This window comes from Erpetoichthys calabaricus, chromosome 4, assembly GCF_900747795.2.
Source record: "Erpetoichthys calabaricus chromosome 4, fErpCal1.3, whole genome shotgun sequence".
Taxonomy (NCBI): Eukaryota; Metazoa; Chordata; class Cladistia; order Polypteriformes; family Polypteridae; genus Erpetoichthys; species Erpetoichthys calabaricus.
In genome coordinates, this window is record NC_041397.2 from 293,941,598 (window position 1) to 293,960,639 (window position 19,042).

Here is a 19,042-nt window from a genome sequence, read left to right on the forward strand (position 1 = left end):
ATCTTCGGGGTATCGTGCTGGCTTCTACAATACACTTTCCATTCAAGACCACCTGGGTGTTGATACTGTGATATATGAAATTTTTAGTTAATTTATAATTGTTACAAATTATTGCAAGTATATACTGAAGTGGTGATAATGAATTAATTAAAACATAAAGAAAAGGACAGAAGGTACAGTAACTAAAGGGTTAACTACATGTGGCTTAAAGCATTTGCCTCATCTTAGTGGAGCTACCGAAGTAGTTAACAAGGTTAAAATGAAGTAAATGAGTAATGAACACCCCCTTAAAAAGCGAGGACAAACTAGTGAGAAAGCCCAAACACCCCTAGTATGAAGCTGTGATAAGATCAATGGGAAAACCCTTAGGGGACCCCTGTTAATGAAGCGATGTTCAGAATGATGGAAGAATCAACATGTATACAACGTTACTGCTGGCTGTAGTCGATTGGCTAAGATGATAGAATTCTCCATATTAAGAGTCAGATAAGGTAATGATAATATAAAAGGATAAAAGGGAAAAAATTGTTTAATTAATTGCTCACTCCACGGACCAAGACATTTGTGCAAATAAAGAATTGTTCTGCATTCTCATCTCACTCCATGACTAACTTCTCTGAAAACCGAGGAAAGATTTTTCCACAACAGATATTGTTTGCAATTGACACATGCACGCTCATCAACACCTGGGGCAAAGGTCTTTCTGTGCCTAATGACTGGCATGAATGCAGCTTGTTGTAATGTCACCCCACGTGGACAGGTGGGGAAATGTATAGACTTGTATAATACCTCACACATTGTAAGGGGGTTCAAAGCTCGGTGCAACGTTCAAGAAAACCTTGGTTGTGACATTGCCAAACAATTGCTATTGGGAAGCTGCATTTTTCACAAAAAGTTACCAATATTTTCATGTATTATTATTATTTTTATAATAATAATAATTATTATTATTATTATTATTTTGTCATCTGTGCAGATGGAGCGATCACGTATTGTACAAGACTTGTTGCTTATACAGTAATCCCTCCTCCATCGCGGGGGTTGCGTTCCAGAGCCACCCGTGAAATAAGAAAATCCGCGAAGTAGAGACCATATGTTTATATGGTTATTTTTATATTGTCATGCTTGGGTCACAGATTTGCGCAGAAACACAGGAGGTTGTAGAGAGACAGGAACATTATTCAAACACTGCAAACAAACATTTGTCTCTTTTTCAAAAGTTTAAACTGTGCTCCATGACAAGACAGAGATGACAGTTCAGTCTCACAATTAAAAGAATGCAAACATATCTTCCTCTTCAAAGGAGCAAACAAATCAATAGGGCTGTTTGGCTTTTAAGTATGCGAAGCACCGTGGCACAAAGCTGTTGAAGGTGGCAGCTCACACCCCCTCCGTCAGGAGCAGAGAGAGAGAGATAGAGAGAGATAGAGAGAGACAGATAAAAAAATCAATACGTGCCCTTCGTGCTTTTAAGTATGTGAAGCACCGTGCAGCATGTCACTTCACGAAGCAGCTGCACAGATGTTAGCCAACGTGAAGATAATCTTTCAGCATTATTAGACGAGCGTCCGTATCGTGTAGGTGTGCGAACAGCCCCCCTGCTCAATCCCCCTACGTCAGGATCAGAAAAAGTCAGCGCAAGAGAGAGAGAGACAGAGAAAAGTAAGCTGGGTAGCTTCTCAGCCATCTGCCAATAGCGTCCCTTGTATGAAATCAACTGGGTAAACCAACTGAGGAAGCATATACCAGAAATTAAAAGACCCATTGTCAGCAGAAATCCGCGAACCAGCAAAAAATCTGCGATATATATTTAAATATGCTTACATATAAAATCCACGATAGAGTGAAGCCGCGAAAGGCGAAGCGCAATATAGCGAGGGATCACTGTATTGTTCCATCTCCATCAAATCAATCAATGTCTTTTTACAAGTTCATTTCCAAAACATTCTTCCTTTCTTGGAATATGCATGCTGATCTCTACCTGAATCCCTTCAAGAGCTCTCCTAAATTCTGGTTAAGTTAGGAGTAGTTTCCTAAATTAAGGAAATCGTTAAAATACTTTTACTCCTACACCTCAGAGCTGGACCATATGTGAATCATTCTGAGATTTCCGAGCCATTAGGACTGTTTTCCTACTCTAAGACATTTGATAATTATGGGCACTGGTACTTAAGGCTTTGATTACAACAGTGACAATAATTGACGGTGAGTTCCTACTCAGTCACGTCATTTGAGTGTTTTCAAGTTTTAATAATACAAGAACAAATAATTTATTGCTTTGTATCGAAATGAAGTGAGAAGAAATTAAACATGTTGGTGTCAAGAATGTGACTCTTATTATGGATGGAACATGCTGTACAACGTTTGCACGACTTACAGAGCTCGCCAAGGTATTGTGCAAAGTTCCATTTGTGATTATGTTTTGTGATGGTCTTTAAATAAAAACACATTTATATGTTACTTATATAAACCTGTCATCCTACATTTACATGACAATCCATGTCAAAATTTTGTCATTAGTACTATAACTTGAAACAAGTTTCTGTTTTACGTATGTGTTCAGCATTTCATGCATTTCTCGCATTTCCTGTCATCCTACACTTACAAGATAGTTGTAGACACGGAACACACATGAAATGCTTGTATTTCAAATAACGATATATTATTTACCCTATACAACTCCAGGTACCTCACAACCAAATAAAGAGCCTTGAGCTGAGAGAATGTTCTGTCCAAGTTGAGCTCCTTCGAGGTAGAGGATGGGACAGCAGGATGCTTGCTGCTTGTGCTGATCGACACATTTACAACACAAAAGACATTGATGAAGAGGTGCAAAGGAATTTAAGGTGGACTGGGATTACGTGTTTTTTTGTAGGCTTCAGAGATTCTAGTGTTAATAGAAATGGCTGTCCAAGGTTAGGTTGAGCCATTAGGTTAGGTTGGTTAGGTTGAGTAAAGCAGCTTGAGGAGAGTGAGCAAAAAGCTGCACACAGATATGTCTGTGTGGAATAAGAACACTAAAGAACAACACAGAATGAAAAATTTGAAACAATTTAATTTGTGCATTTCTGCAAACGTAACACCTCTCTATTGTGTAGGCCCAGTACAGTTAATAATCAAAGCCAGAATACCCTGATTAGTGCAAAATGGACTCAAAACAACAGGGCAGATGGACAGGAAGGAATCTTACAATTGGACAAGGTGCACAAAATGCACACCGTGCCGTACAAATGCAGCAAATCTAATTGAAAGTGTCTCTGCATGGCACGTCCTCTCCTCCGCTTGGTTCTATCACTCCTAGCCATTAAGCAGAATCAAGTGACCTACAGCCCAGGATCCTGCTTATTGAAAGACATACCTATTAGAAAAAAAAATCAAACAAATGACAAAAACAACTTTCAAAATGAATACGGCGCCCAGTCAGGCCTGAACGATAATCCTGGGAAACAAGCCGTTTCATTAATGGAGCCAGTGGGATATCATTCAAGTGCACAACAGGAGGACGCTACAGTCGAGAGAGTCACCATGATGAGATCTGGGGCTGTTCAGCGCCCTAAATAACAGGTAAGGCGACGTGAAGCATCAAATGTTCATATAGTCAGACACATTACCATTTATTTACCGACTGCTCAAAGTCATTAATCAAGACACTTACTTTGAATGCCATGGGAGCGCACAGCTTTCCAGTCGTCTACAGTGCTCTCCTTGAAATCAACCTGGTAGTGACTGATAGGGACCCCGCCATGCGAGTCAGGTTTGGTGAAGGAGACCACTGCTACCGTCTGGAGTACTGAGCTTAACCTTACAGCGTAGGGGTTGGAGGGCACATCTGAAAGAAAACCAAAAACAGGATTAGGAGACAGAAATACAGAAGAAGTGAACAAACGGTTATGTGCACAGAATGCTGTTCTCTTTGGTGACACTGTATTAGCCTACAGGTGCTTTATGATTTATGTTTCCTTTCAGGTATGTTCAGGAGCGTTTGGATGTAAAAATGTATACCATTTGGTGTTTTGTTTAAGAAAAACAGCTATTGTCATCTTCTCTGTGTTGGAATGGCATACAAGTTATTCCCACCTTGTGACAGACACTACCAAGACAGGCGCCAGCACCCTTTGACTCTCTCTTCAAACACGCAGGGCTGGAAAACGAATGGGTGAATGAACTGAGCCACACTTTCAAAGTTCATCCCATGCTGTTCATTACAAAATAATTGAGTGTAGCACATAAAATTAATTTAGCACTATAAAAGGCTTTCCTCACCTTGTGAAGCTAATCTAATCTAAAAAAAACCTTCGGAAGGTGAATCTGTGTAATGTGAACACATTATTATAAATGGAAAAAGAAAACACAAGGGTTCCCTGGCTTCAAACCATGGCAGCCATTTTTGTCCAAAAAAGACCAAATTGAAAGCTTGCATAATAAATTTCATTATATCAAATCCTAAAAAGACACTTTACTAACATAGATAGATAGATAGATAGATAGATAGATAGATAGATAGATAGATAGATAGATAGATAGATAGATAGATAGATAGATAGATAGATAGAGATATTTTTAATATAAACTTTATTTTGTACAATAATAGAAGACATGAACACATCAATACAAATAACAATTTCTCAATACAAATAACAAAAACATTACTCCTCCACACCTCCTACCCCACACATAAGTCAAGTACACAAGTCTGTATTTAGTATTCAGTACTCTGTCTAATCCTTCTAACAACTACCATAACAATCGCACACTAGCCCTTCTATGTTATTCCAAATTGATTTTTAGTTGCCCCTCCTCAATAGACCACAGCACCTCTTTCACTCCCCACACTTTTTCAAATTCTTTGATATTACACATTGTTTTATAATACATAAATTCCAGCTTAATTATTGAAATAACATAAAATTTGAAAATAAAGAGTACATCATCTGGTAATGTGCCATTCTTTTTATTATTACGGCCTGCTAACTTTGCTTGCCTAAGTAAATAATTTAAAAGTTGAAATTTTGAATTTGATGTTTTGTTATATTTCATGCCCCAGATAGATAGATAGATAGATAGATAGATAGATAGATAGATAGATAGATAGATAGATAGATAGATAGATAGATAGATAGATAGATAGATAGATAGATAGATAGATAGATAGAAAGGAACTAAAAGATGGATAAAACGAATATGAAAGACACTATATGATAGATAGATAGATAGATAGATAGATAGATAGATAGATAGATAGATAGATAGATAGATAGATAGATAGATAGATAGATAGATAGATAGATAGATAGATAGATAGATAGATAGATAGGAACTAAAAGATGGATAAAACAAACATGAAAGACACTATATGATAGATAGATAGATAGATAGATAGATAGATAGATAGATAGATAGATAGATAGATAGATAGATAGATAGATAGATAGATAGATAGATAGATAGATAGATAGATAGATAGATAGATAGATAGATAGATAGATAGATAGATAGATAGAAAGGAACTAAAAGATGGATAAAACGAACATGAAAGACACTATATGATAGATAGATAGATAGATAGATAGATAGATAGATAGATAGATAGATAGATAGATAGATAGATAGATAGATAGATAGATAGATAGATAGATATGAAAGGCACTATATTATAGATAGATAGATAGATAGATAGATAGATAGATAGATAGATAGATAGATAGATAGATAGATATGAAAGGCACTATATTATAGATAGATAGATAGATAGATAGATAGATAGATAGATAGATAGATAGATAGATAGATAGATAGATAGATAGATAGATAGATAGATAGATAGATAGATATGTATTTTCATTATTGTTATGCAATTTAAAATATAAGACATAGTTTTTGCTTCACAATTATAGTAAGACTTGAAAAATGCAAGTGCATCGTTTAATTCTGTTAGGATAAAGATATGTTAAATTATAACTTAAGTTTAAGTTGTAACGTAAAGGATAAGTTTCTGTGTGTCTGTCAGTGTATCTGTCTCGTTTCAATGCCTCTGTCATTTCTAGTATTACACTGCATTGCATTTGTGATTCCAACAGATGGTGCATCACAAACATTAACACTGCTTTAATGTATCCCATAACAAATGGTAAATACAGTAATAGAAACATATGCATTGTATGGCATACAGTAGATGTTAATGCAGGTAGAAAAGCAGTATATAATAAATATAGCTAGATGATAGATAGATAGATAGATAGATAGATAGATAGATAGATAGATAGATAGATAGATAGATAGATAGATAGATAGATATTTTTTTTTAATATAAACTTTATTTTGTACAATAATAGAAGACATGAACACATCAAAACAAAAAACAAAAACATTTCTTGATAAACATTTGCTAAATAATTTACAGGCTGAAAGTCCTCATTGTTTGTGTGTCAGAGAGAAGATGTGCAGCATTGCTCATAATGGCACTCAGGAGATGAAGAGGAGGAGAAGGAGGAGGAGGTTGGGAGCATGCACAGTTTTGTTTTAATTCTCTCCTTTGCTATGACCTCCAGGGGGTCCAAAGTGCATTCTATAGCCGAGTTTGCCCTTTTACTTATTGTGTTGATTTGGTGGTCCTCTCTTGAGGTGATGTTACCAGCCCAGCACACCACAGCGTAAAAAATCCCACTGGCCATCATAGAGTTTCAGAAGATGTGAAGGACATCACTTCTCACATTAAAGGAATGCAGTCTCCTAAGGAGGAAGAGCCTTCTCTGCCCTTCCTTTTATAGCTCCTGCGTGTTACAAGACCAGTCCAGCCTGTCATTGATGTAGACCCCCCCAAGTACTTGTAGCAATGTACTGCAATGCAAGGTTTACCTACACTTTTAACACTTTGAGTTTCAAATTCAAAGAAGTAGCCTTTTATCTTTGTTGTGCTTTTCCAACCCTTTCATTTGGAGCCATAATGCTCCAGATAATGCAGGAAGACATGTGAACAACACACAGGACAAGGTGACTACATTTGGGTTTAACATGACTGACACTGTGAATGGGCATCAGCAAGGTGAAGTCCCACCCAAACATTCAGCTCCGCCTCCAAGATCCAACCCCACCCTGTTCCACAGGCTAAACGCAGGTGTACTTGGAACGACAGCGGAGATAATCAGCTCTTAAAGCCGGCCTCAGGATTATACCTTTAAGATTTTTTGAAGAGAAGTACGACCTGTACAGCACTTCTTTTTAAGTTGAGAGGCAGGACAGTAGCGTAGCGTGGGTGTCAGCCGCCCGGTGCGGAGGAAAATTCCGCCGCCCCGTTATTTAGGTATGGTTCAAATTTTTACAAGATATTATTATTATTTATTGTGAAATTTTGCCGCCCCCTAAAAGTGCAGCCCGGGGCGGGCCGCCCCTGCCACCCCCACTACGCTACGCCACTGAGGCAGGACAGAGACAAGTTAATACACAAGTAGGATGATTACTTTAGGAGACCTTAAAAGGTGTAACAAGCAATGAGTAAAACAGCTGATCTCCATTTTACACAGTTTTAAAAAATTGATGCTAATGTTTATTTCATGTGCAATTTTCCAGTTCACGCACAAGTCCATATTACACACAGTGGATTTATAAAGTCTTTAGATCTCTTCTTCACTTTCTGCACACTATTATTGATTTGTAGATTTTAATTTTAAATGGATAAATTTGCTATTTATGACCCTCAATCTACACTCAATAAATCCATAATGACAAATGATAACATGTTTTTAGAAATATTTGCAAATTTTTTAAAAGTCAAAAACTGAAATCAGCTCACTTTGCTGTGGCTCTCCAGATGGTGGTCAGGTGCCTCCAGTTTGCTTTAATTCGCCTAGAGATGTGTTTAGAACTTGAGCGGCCCTCCAAAACAGAGCATACTCCCTCATAGAGAGTCAATTTAGGCTCAACAATAAAAATAACCTGCATGCCTTTGGGATCTGAGATGAAACTTGGGAGTCCGCCAGTGGCAAACTGAATAGAGAGAGGTTGGCGGCATATGCTGATTACAGCGGGCTGCCGCACCCACCACACAGCAAACCACCCAGATTGAGATCCGAGTGCAGCGGGTGACACCTCAGCACCATACTGAACAGCGGGAGGTTTCTTACAGTGGCTGGAGTGCCAATCCTGCCACCAACCCCCAAGTTCTCCCTGCAAGTTGGAGGACCTGCTTGCAGATTAATGTCATACCCAGGATGAAGCGATTGCAGGTTAAGGACCTGGGGTCCCAATGGAGTAGAGTCACTTCTGGTGTTTATGGGTTTCGAACTGGCAACCTTCCAATGGCCAGCACAGATCTCTAGCCTCAGAGCCAGCACTCTGCCCAAACTGAATAGACTGGACATCATTTCACCCGTGCATAGAAGGTCCCACAATTCACATTGCATGTCAGGACAGAAACCAAGCCATGCGGTCCGAGGAACTCTCTGTAGACCTCAGTGATTATCATTGTAGCTGAGTCACAAATCAGGGCAAGGGTGTAAAAGCATTTGTAAAGCTGCACAGTGACCTCCTAACTTCTGAAAGGAAATCATTTTGGAACCACCAGGACTCTTCCTAGAGCTGGCTGGGTGGCCAAACTGAGTAACTGGGCAAGAAGCGTGTTGGTCAAGCAGGTGACTATGGACCCAGTAGTCACTCTAAGAGTGCTTCAGTGTTCAAACTTGTCAGTCTGATGAGCATTCCATCAATCAGGCTCAGATGACAGCCATGTTTGGAGTTTGCCAAATGACAATAGAGACTTCGAAAGCATTAGGAGAAACATCCTCTGATGTTTCTGAGACAAAAAACTTCATTTTATGAGAAGAACTCCAAACGATATGTTTTAGCGAAGTCCAGACACTGCTCTAAGATGAAGCAGGCATGGAGGAGAGAATAGAACTGAAGGAATAATGAAAGCAGCCAAATGAAGAAAACCTACTCCAGCGCACACGCAACCTGAGACAGGGATGACAATTCACCTTTCAGCATGACAATGACCTGAAGCACAGAGCCAAGACAACACTGGGGTGGCTTCAGGACAGGACTCTGATTGGCCCCGCCAAAGGCCGGATTCAAACCTCATAGAACATCTGTGGGGGGCGACCTGAAGATGGCAGTCTACAGATGCATCCCATTGAATCTATCAGAGCTTGAGAGGATCTGCCAAGAACAGCAGGATAAAGTGGCCATAACCAGGTATGCAAAGCTTGTAGAGACTTACTCAAGAAGACTCAAAGCTGTAGTGCCAAATTAAGGATGGAAATACTCATATTAATGAGAGATTTCAGTTTCTGATTTTTAATCAATTACCAACCCTTCCGAAAATATGTTTTCGCTTTATCATTATGGGTTGTTGAGTGCAGATTGATGTGCAAATATAGCAAATTTTTCACAATCAATACAACGCAATAAAGTGTGAAGAACGCGAAGGGGTCTGAATCCTTTCTTAATTCCACCGTACGCTTGCTTTTAATTTGTAACCCTTTGATGACACATAGAATTTTTTTTAAAATCCCAACTCTTCTATTATTACATACTTGCTGTCTCTTTTACATAAAAACTCTTCCAGGTTTTTGATGTATTGCATAAGACACTGCGTTGGTTTAATAATAATTAAAATGATTACACATAAGGTATACACATTCTAGTACATGTTACCGAGCCATTGATCTCCCACTTACCACTCCATTACCCACCCATGAAAATGCAAAATTGGATGTAAAAGTGTGCATTAATTGAGGGAAAATATGCACTAGAATTAGCATGAAGTTAACGTGGAAAACGCTTCCAGTTTCCATCCCAAAAAAAAACAAAGAGCATTTATTTTTCAGCAATGCCCTTGACCCATTCTTGACTTCGTCATCCAACGAGGATATTAACATTCGAGAGCTTTTAAATAGCAACTGAGGTGATGCCAAGGTCAATTGTCCTATTGTGTTCAACTGATTAATATTCCAATTTTTCTCTTTTTTAGATTAAAACTCTAAAGTGTCATATTGGTGCACTTATTAGGAGTCACCGAAAAAGATTTTAATTTTAAAACTAACATTGATTTTGGAGTTTTAGCCGAAATGTAATCTGTATGCTTACTTGAATGCTTCTATTTCACGTTACATGTCATTGAAGTCATTTGACAGCATAGGAGAAAAGGCCAGGGCTTCTTCATTCTGCGTGAGCTACTTTATTATATTTGTGGAGAAATATGTTTTGTTCATTTCTTTCTTTTTATATTATAGAAGTGTTCTATTATTTTGTAATTTTCCTTTTGTCTTTCTTTCATTTCAGTTTAGTTTGTTATCTGGCTTGTACTTTGTATGTTTAGCCCAAGGGGGTGAAGCCTGCTGATGTGGCGGCGTGAAGTGGTCTCTATAAAGGACCCGACAGGCCTCAGGCTAGTGTTGAGGCAGTAGTGCTCAAGGCTCATCTTCGTTGGCTCATCTCCTTCTGATATATTTATTTATTTTTTATTTTGCTGACATTTTACTTTAAATTGTTGCTTTTCTTTCCTCCGGGTGCTCCAGTTTCCTCCCACAGCCCAAAGACATGCACGTTAGGTGCATTGGCGATTCTAAATTGTCTCTAGTGTGTGCTTGGTGTGTGGGTGTGTGTCCTGCGGTGGGCTGGCACCCTGCCCGGGATTGGTTCCTGCCTTGTGCCCTGTGTTGGCTGGGATTGGCTCCAGCAGACCCCCGTGACCCTGTAGTTAGGATATAGCGGGTTGGACAATGGATGGATGGATGGATTATTGCTTTTCAGAATGTTTTGCACTTTTCTTTGTTTAATTGTTTTGATAGAGATTTGGTATTGTTCTTCATTAGGTGTACCTACTGTTTGTTGTCTTCCTCAGTTCACTCAGGTTTCCTCCCTCGGTCCAAAGACATACAGGTTAGGTAGACTGGCAATGCAAAACTGGCCCCTGATGTGTGTTTGTTGATCCTGAGGTGGTTGTTCACCCTCTAAAAGGGTGCCTTGTGCCCAGTGCATGATGGGACAGACTTCAAGGTTTGATGGGAAACTAAATGATGGATGGATAATGCACCTATCTGATGGAGGATTGCAAGAATCGTCGGGTAGAGGGGTTCTTTCACCGGATTGGCTGGCCCAGCTGTGGAATGGCCAATAGGGGGAGGCAGCTTGATGGCTGAGGTCTCCAGGACTCTGAACAAATCCAAATCATGTCATGTGATATCATCCAGTGTTGAATTCTGCTCTGTACTTGTAATATTTTTTATTTTTATGCTGTATTGAGGATTGCTTGTGTTCTGTTCTGTGTATTGGATTGTATTGACCACCTTTTTTCTTTTTGACACGCATTGCACGCCCAGCCTACCTGGAAAGGGGTCTCTCTTTGAGTTTCCTTTCCCAAGGTTTCTTCCATTTTTTTTTGGGTGTTCTTACAGAGTCAAGGCTTGGGGGGGACTGTCAAAAGTCAAGGCCTGTTAAAGCCATTTGCAGCACTCCTTGTGTGATTTTGGGTTATTTAAAAATAATTTTTTTTTTTTTTTTTTTGTTCGCCTTATACAATTTCTTGTATTAGGAATTTTTCGCATACCCCTTGGGGTCAGAGCGCAGGGTCAGCCATTGTACAGCACCCCTGGAGCAATTACAGGTTAAGGGCCTTGCTCAAGAGCCCAGTAGAGCAATGGCCTTTTTGGCAGTGACGGGGATTTGAAACGGCAACCTTTGGGATACCAGCGCAGATCCTTAGCCACAGAGCCACCACTCCGCCCTAAATTGCATTGTATTGTATCATGCACTTCCTCCAGTACTGAGTGTGTACATTGTTTCCATTCAGATCTCACACTTCCAGCCTTTCTATCATAAATATTATTTGTTAATGCTCTGTTTTTCTCATTTTTATTTGTTTGGTTTATTATTATTATTTTCATTTAATTATTTGACTGACGCCTTTATCCAAGGTGACTTATAATGTGGGCGGCATGATGGCGCAGTGGGTAGCGCTGCTGCCTCGCAGTTAGGAGACCTGGGTTCGCTTCCTGGGTCCTCCCTGCATGGAGTTTGCATGTTCTCCCCGTGTCTGCGTGGGTTTCCTCCCACAGTCCAAAGACATGCAGGTTAGGTGGATTGGAGATTCTAAATTGTGCTTGGTGTGTGGGTGTGTTTGTGTGTGTCCTGCGGTGGGTTGGCACCCTGCCTGGGATTGGTTCCTGCCTTGTGCCCTGTGTTGGCTGGGATTGGCTCCAGCAGACCCCCATGACCCTGTGTTCGGATTCAGCGGGTTAGAAAATGAATGGATGGATGGATGGACTTATAACGTTTATGATACAGTTGGTTCCATTTCTTGTGGTTTCCCAGTTGGAGCACAGGCAGGTCAAGTGACTCGCTCAGGGTCACACAGTGTGACAATAGCAGGATTTTAACCCACAATCTCCAAAGCCTTAACCTCTATACCACACTGTCTGCGACGGAGCAAAGCAGTGCCATTTTGTAACAATAATCGCCATTTCATTCTGGACATTTTATGCTTGTGGACCATATTATTGATGGTTGCTGGGTGGGTTAATGTCACATAACCCAATGGCATTGTTGCTTTGGGTTTGCTATAACTATTGTATAGAGCAGTGGTTCTCAATCTGTGTTGCGGGCCCCCTAGGGGGGCGCGAAGATGTGAAAAAAAGAAAACAAGAATCAAAAATATGAAAAATACATCTATTGAAACCAAAACAAATTAATTTAAACAACATTCTGACACTAGAAAAATAAATATAGAGTTAGATAAATGTTGATAAAAGTTAAGTAGGTATAATAAAATATGCATCTATGATGTATCATTAATTAAAAAAGAACAAATTGGTATTAGTGGGCTCCTTTCAAAAAAACGTTAAGGGGGCGATTAAAACTGTTATGAAAACTCGGGTCGCAAATACTTAAAGGTTGAGAAACGCTGGTATAGAAGGTGGCACAGCACATTCATTAGTATCCTGCACATGGACAGAAGAAATGCCAAGAATCTAAATCAAGCAGTCTCTATGTTGGTTTGGTATCAACCCGTCTTTTGATTTGACTTGGGCTTTGGTTTCCTCCTAAGCTTCAAATAAAGATTTTTTGACTTCCTGGTCTTCACTCTCACTTGTATTTTGATAACAATTTTGCCACACTCCCACATAAGCCCACCATTTCCTGCTTATTTTCTCTCTCAATTCAGTAAATGACTTTCAAGTGTTCTGTAATGGATGGCAAACAGGGGCTGGCATCCTGGTCAGAATGGACTCCCTTCCTGTACCTGGTTGGGAGGCCCAGGTGGCAAGGAGACATGAAAAGATGCAGAAGATCCCGTGCCTACAACAGGATCTGGGCATAGGATGCCATCTGAAGAGTGGGTATGCTGGCATCTCGGCAGGAAAAGATGGAGGAACATTCCCCGGCTGGGAGGCCAGCTTGAAGGAAGGACAGGGGGAGCTGAATTGCTCAAGCTACATGTTTCCCCGGAGCAGCAAGGTGGCAGAAACCCTCGAGTCAAGTACACCAAAGGACAACCACAGGGCATGCTGGGAGTTGTAGTTCCGTAGAGCAACCCTGTTGGGTTCTCTATGTACCACCAGGGGATGCTGCTAGGAGCTGTGCTCCATGGATTTTTGGAATTCCCCGGCTGGGAGGCCAGCTTGAAGGAAAGACGGGGGGAGCTGAATTGCTCAAGCTACATGTTTCCCCGGAGCAGCTAGGTGGCAGCAACCCTCGAGTCAGGTACACCAAAAGATACCCACAGGGCATGCTGGGAGTTGTAGTTCTGTAGAGCAACTCTGTTGGGGTCTCTGGGTACCGATGCTGCTAGGAGCTGTGCTCCCTGGATTTTGGGAATTCTGATTGACCCGGAAGTACTTCCATCGAGCTATACCCTGGCACCTATAGTACTCACGGATCCAAGATAAAAAGATCCGCCCTACCATATCTGGGCGAATTGGAGTCGGAAGGAAGGAAAACAAAGCTGGCCTGGAGGTGTGGATAGATAGATAGATAGATAGATAGATAGATAGATAGATAGATAGATAGATAGATAGATAGATAGATAGATAGATAGATAGATAGATAGATAGATAGATAGATAGATAGATAGATAGATAGATAGATAGATAGATACTTTATTAATCTCAATGGGAAATTCACATTCTTCAGCAGCAGCATATTAATACAATAAATAATATTAAATTAAAGAATGATAATAATGCAGGTGAAAAAACAGACAATAACTTTGTATAATGTTAAATATTAACGTTTACCCCCCCGGGTGGAATTAAAGAGTCGCATAGTTTGGGGGAGGAACGATCTCCTCAATCTGTCTGTGGAGCAGGACAGTGACAGCAGTCTGTCGCTGAAGCTGCTCCTCTGTCTGGAGATGACACTATTTACTGGATGCAGTGGATTCTCCATAATTGATAGGAGCCTGCTGAGCGCCCTTCTCTCTGCCACAGATGTTAAACTGTCCAGGTCCATGCCAAAAATAGAGCCTGCCTTCCTCACCAGTTTGTCCAGGCGTGAGGCGTCCCTCTTCTTTATGCTGCCTCCCCAGCACACCACTGCGTAGAAGAGGGCGCTCACCACAACTGTTTGATAGAACATCTGCAGCATCTTATTGCAGATGTTGAAGGACACCAGCCTTCTAAGGAAGTATAACCGGCTCTGTCCTTTCTTGCACAGCGCATCAGTATTGGCAGTCCAGTCTAATTTATCATCCAGCTGCACTCCCAGGTATTTATAGGTCTGCACCATCTGCACACAGTCACCTTTGATGATCACTGGGTCTATGAGGGGTCTGGGCCTCCTAAAATCCACCACCAGCTCCTTGGTTTTGCTGGTGTTCAGGTGTAGGTGGTTTGAGTGGCACCATTTAACAAAGTCATTGATTAGGTCCCTATACTCCTCCTCCTGCCCACTCCTGATGCAGCCCACGATAGCAGTGTCATCAGCGAACTTTTGCACATGGCAGGACTCCGAGTTGTATTGGAAGTCTGATGTATATAGGCTGAACAGGACCGGAGAAAGTACAGCTCCTGTGGCGCTCCTGTGTTGCTGACCACAATGTCAGACGTGCAGTTCCCAAGACGCACATACTGAGGTCTGTCTTTAAGATAGTCCACGATCCATGCCACTGGGTATGAATCTACTCCCATCTCTGTCAGCTTGTCCCTAAGGAGCAGAGGTTGGATTGTGTTGAAGGTGCTAGAGAAGTCCAGAAACATAATTCTTACAGCACCACTGCCTCTGTCCAAGTGAGAGAGAGATCGATGTAGCATATAGATGATGGCATCTTCCGCTCCCACCTTCTCCTGATATGCAAACTGCAGAGGGTCAAGGGCGTGTTGAACCTGTGGCCTAAGGTGGTGAAGCAGCAGCCTCTCCATGGTCTTCATCACATGTGATGTCAGAGCAACAGGCCGAAAGTCATTCAGCTCACTAGGACGTGATACCTTTGGGACTGGGGTGATACAAGATGTTTTCCAAAGCCTCGGAGCAGAGGAAGAAAGAGGAGAGTGTGGATTTGTTTTGGCCTGCAGTAGAAAAGCCTTTGGTAAGGTAATTGATAGTAATAAATCACTTATCCGAACCTGGGACTTGTGCTTGTGTGGTGGTGTCTGAGGTTTAGGGGTGCTACAATGCCCCCTACTGGTCACAGTTCATAATACTTACCATCAGAGAAATGGTTCATGTGGTGGGGGGGCAGGGGGGGCATGTGCAGGTTGTGGGCGGGGTGGTCTCCCATACTGACCATCTCAAATTCTCTGTAGCAGAGGATAGCAGGGAGGAGAATACACAGAGAGTGCTGCAGGAATCACTGAAGCAGGAGACGATACCAGAAGCTTGGAATTGGTAATGTTATACAGATAAATAAAAATCATTCAAAATGAATTTACATTTGCTAGGAATCACAACTCTGTTTTATCATCCAAACCTAAAAACTAAATTGCCTCATTACATTATGGACTTGCATAAATGTCTGGTGAGAGGTAAAACATACTAATTGCTTCTAAACACGTCCTCGGTCTTTCTATTGTATTCTCAATGAGAGCGACTCAATATGTGTTCCAAAAAATGTGCTAATTAGCTTGTGGTCATTCATTTTGTTTTCCTTGCAGCTTTGCTAAATCACATATTTGGTGTTTTTATTACCTCCTCTTTCTTTTATTTTCTTTTTCTTATCTTATGTGCATACTCCTTATAAAGCAGGCAATGCTAACTGTTATTATAAACTCGGTGACTACATGCAGAAGGCCAAAGGCGCCAGCTCTTTTTAAAATAGTAAGGTTTAATAACCTTTAACCTTTAATAAGCTCTTTTTAAATTTCAGGTTTAATAAGGTTTTGATTGGACAAAAACGTAATGCGGTGTGATCAATTTCAGATATATTGTCTTGGGTATGAAGTACAATGAAATGCATATTTGCATGTTTGACCAAAGGAGCACACGTGCAATTCTGTGGCACCACAAATCTCATTCGGTAGAATACAATGGGCTAAAAGGAGTTTGAGCTCGTGTGGCCCCTGTGGAAGAAAGTCAGACCCAGGCAGGAGGAAACTTGTCAGCGCACATTTACTCTTCTTCACATGAGAAGGGGGCACCCCTGTGGCCAGCTAGGCACAAAATCTCATTTATAACCACTTGAATATCAGAATAGGCGTATGCAACATGTGATATACAGCTAACATTTTTACTAATTGGAGCATGGAATAATCACGTAGCACAATACTTCATTGAATGGCTTATTTTTTACGTGCACCTAATGATCAGCAATGTACACTTTACCTCGTTTATTGTAATTGGTTAAAGTCCATTCCCAGCCATTGAGCCTTTGTAATTTCTTGTCTAGGTTCAATTTAACATGTTTAGCATTCCACTCTCTTATCTTACACAATACAATTTATAACGATGTTACATTTTAACTTTACAATTTACAGAGTCGTTACATTTGGACCTTACTTTTCTTAGCAGGCTATTCCATGGCACTCTGTTGACCTTGGTGATAACCGTTTTAAAAAACGAATCCCTAGTGCACTTGTTTGCAAACATTTTTATGCTATGAAGCAAATGTCAGTTAAGTAGCTAACCCAGGGTTACAGAGTGGCGGGAGATAAATCGACAAACGCGTTGCTACAAACCCAAACCCTGGCCACTGTACCACATTATCATCTCAATGTTACTTTGCTTGCCGGCAGTTCTCATTTGCTTATGCAGCCACAAGAAACGCTTTAAAATGAGTATTTTTCTTATTTCACTTGTTTGTCTGGTGTACCAGATGTTTCTTTTTAAAAGTGGGAGATTATGGGATTCCGACATTGCCGATTGGCATGTTTGCCACCTTGTGCTTTAACTCCTTGAGGGTACAGAAACTGATTGGATAGATGGATTTCTCAGGAAGTGGCAGAGGACAGCAACATGAAAACGTGGCCTAAATGCACAGTATGTCTAACATATTGTATTGTACGAAAAGTTGGGCAGCCAGAAATTATTCTGCTAATTCCCAGAGGTGTTGCTCAGACCTTTTCCTTTCCACCCCTTTGTGTGCCAGGATGACACATACGCTTAATAAAAAACAGAGCTATTGCTTTTATCTGCTGTTGGTCTTTATACAGTATGTCAGGAAACACAGCGCCTTATAGAAAGATCTGATAACTAAGGTTAGGCTGCTGCTAACAAAAGGCTTGTATGCTGAAAGGCATAAATCTCATGTTAACAAGGTTCTTTCGCCTGATGTGGTCGAAATGTAATTGGCGTTTGAAAAACAGATCTTGGTAAATCTCACAAATGAATCTGGACCCCCTGGTCTCTCACTGACCAGCTACGAAACCCTTTGAACTATCAATACAGAGGAGTAGAGTATTCCAGGATAAAGTGACATACTGTATGCTGGGAAATAGCCAGAGTCTTATAGACTTGGCTCAGTTATGTTTTCTATTTATGTGTTAATTTTTTCATCTTTTAACTTTAGTTTGTGCAATTTGTTTTCTTTCTGTTGATATTTTAATTATTAAAAATTCATTTGTATAGTTATATTATGTTGTTGTATGCACAGTATGTTGCATGTTCTGTGCTCTTAAAGCAGAACCAAAGGGGGTAGGGCCCCTAACATTGCAGTTATGAAGGCTGCCCACAGCTATACATAAAAGACGCAAGTGCCGTAATCTAACCACCATAGCATTGAGCTGCACTCTCTAGTTCTCTTGTATATCTTTGTGAATTGGGCCACTGTATAGCGCCCGCCCCGGCCCGGCACAGACTCACTCGGAGGCACGTGTAAAAAACACAGACTTTTCTCTTCTTCCTCATGAACCCCCCAGCCACAATACAGTCTTTCAGCAAACCACAATAACACTCCCGTTTCGATCCACCACTCCTCCCTGGCAACCTTGTCCTCTTCCTCCCGATTCTGACCCTGAGTGATGTTTGCCACCCGGATCTGCTCCAGGTGCTTGATCACCTGCTTCTGATTGCACTTCCGGGCGTGGCTGTAGAGTTGTACAGGCCGGCTCAGGGACCCATGCAACACCCCCTGGCGGCCACCCAATATCCCAACAGGGCTGTGGAGAACTCTATCTCCCAATCTCCTGCAGGAAACTGAGGCACCATCCTCAGCCAGGGAGGATGCCACCAAACATCCCGTCAGAGGTACTGAGCAGTCCATGATTGCTCTCCCAGGACATATATAGAAGGGGTGTCCTGGCCGGGCATGGGACCCGGCCGCCCGCCACAATCTTATATATAAACGTCTACACGTGGAAGTGTGTCTGTCTGTCTGTCCGGCCCAGAAGTGCGAGGCTACAGCATGAAGCTCAAAGAGCTGGCAAGGCGGCCCCAAGTTAACGAGTTGGAAGAAGACAGAAGTACAAGGCTACAGCATGAAATTTTTGTCAGTGCATCTTTGACATCATAGACCATAAGGCACACACTAATTCAGCATGAGCAGGAACACTCAATAAAACTGAATACAAAAAAAATCAAGTGACGGTGAGATACCAAGAAGGCTGATTCACCAGCATTTGTGTGTCAGCTTTCATATCCTCCAGATGAGATAATGTCCAGTTCCATTGCCTCAAAA

At 41.0% G+C, this 19,042-nt stretch overlaps 1 protein-coding gene across 3 annotated transcripts in view; it reads right to left on the bottom strand.

The window, feature by feature from the left end:
* LOC114651263 (neural cell adhesion molecule 2-like) overlaps window positions 1-19,042 on the bottom strand; it is a 1,104,951-nt gene that overhangs the window by 221,477 nt on the left and 864,432 nt on the right. For all 3 annotated transcript variants that reach the window (XM_051927215.1, XM_051927216.1, XM_051927217.1), the window contains exon 12: window positions 3,656-3,829. In XM_051927215.1, the coding sequence (XP_051783175.1) occupies window positions 3,656-3,829 (174 nt within the window). The remainder of the gene's footprint in view (window positions 1-3,655; window positions 3,830-19,042) is intronic.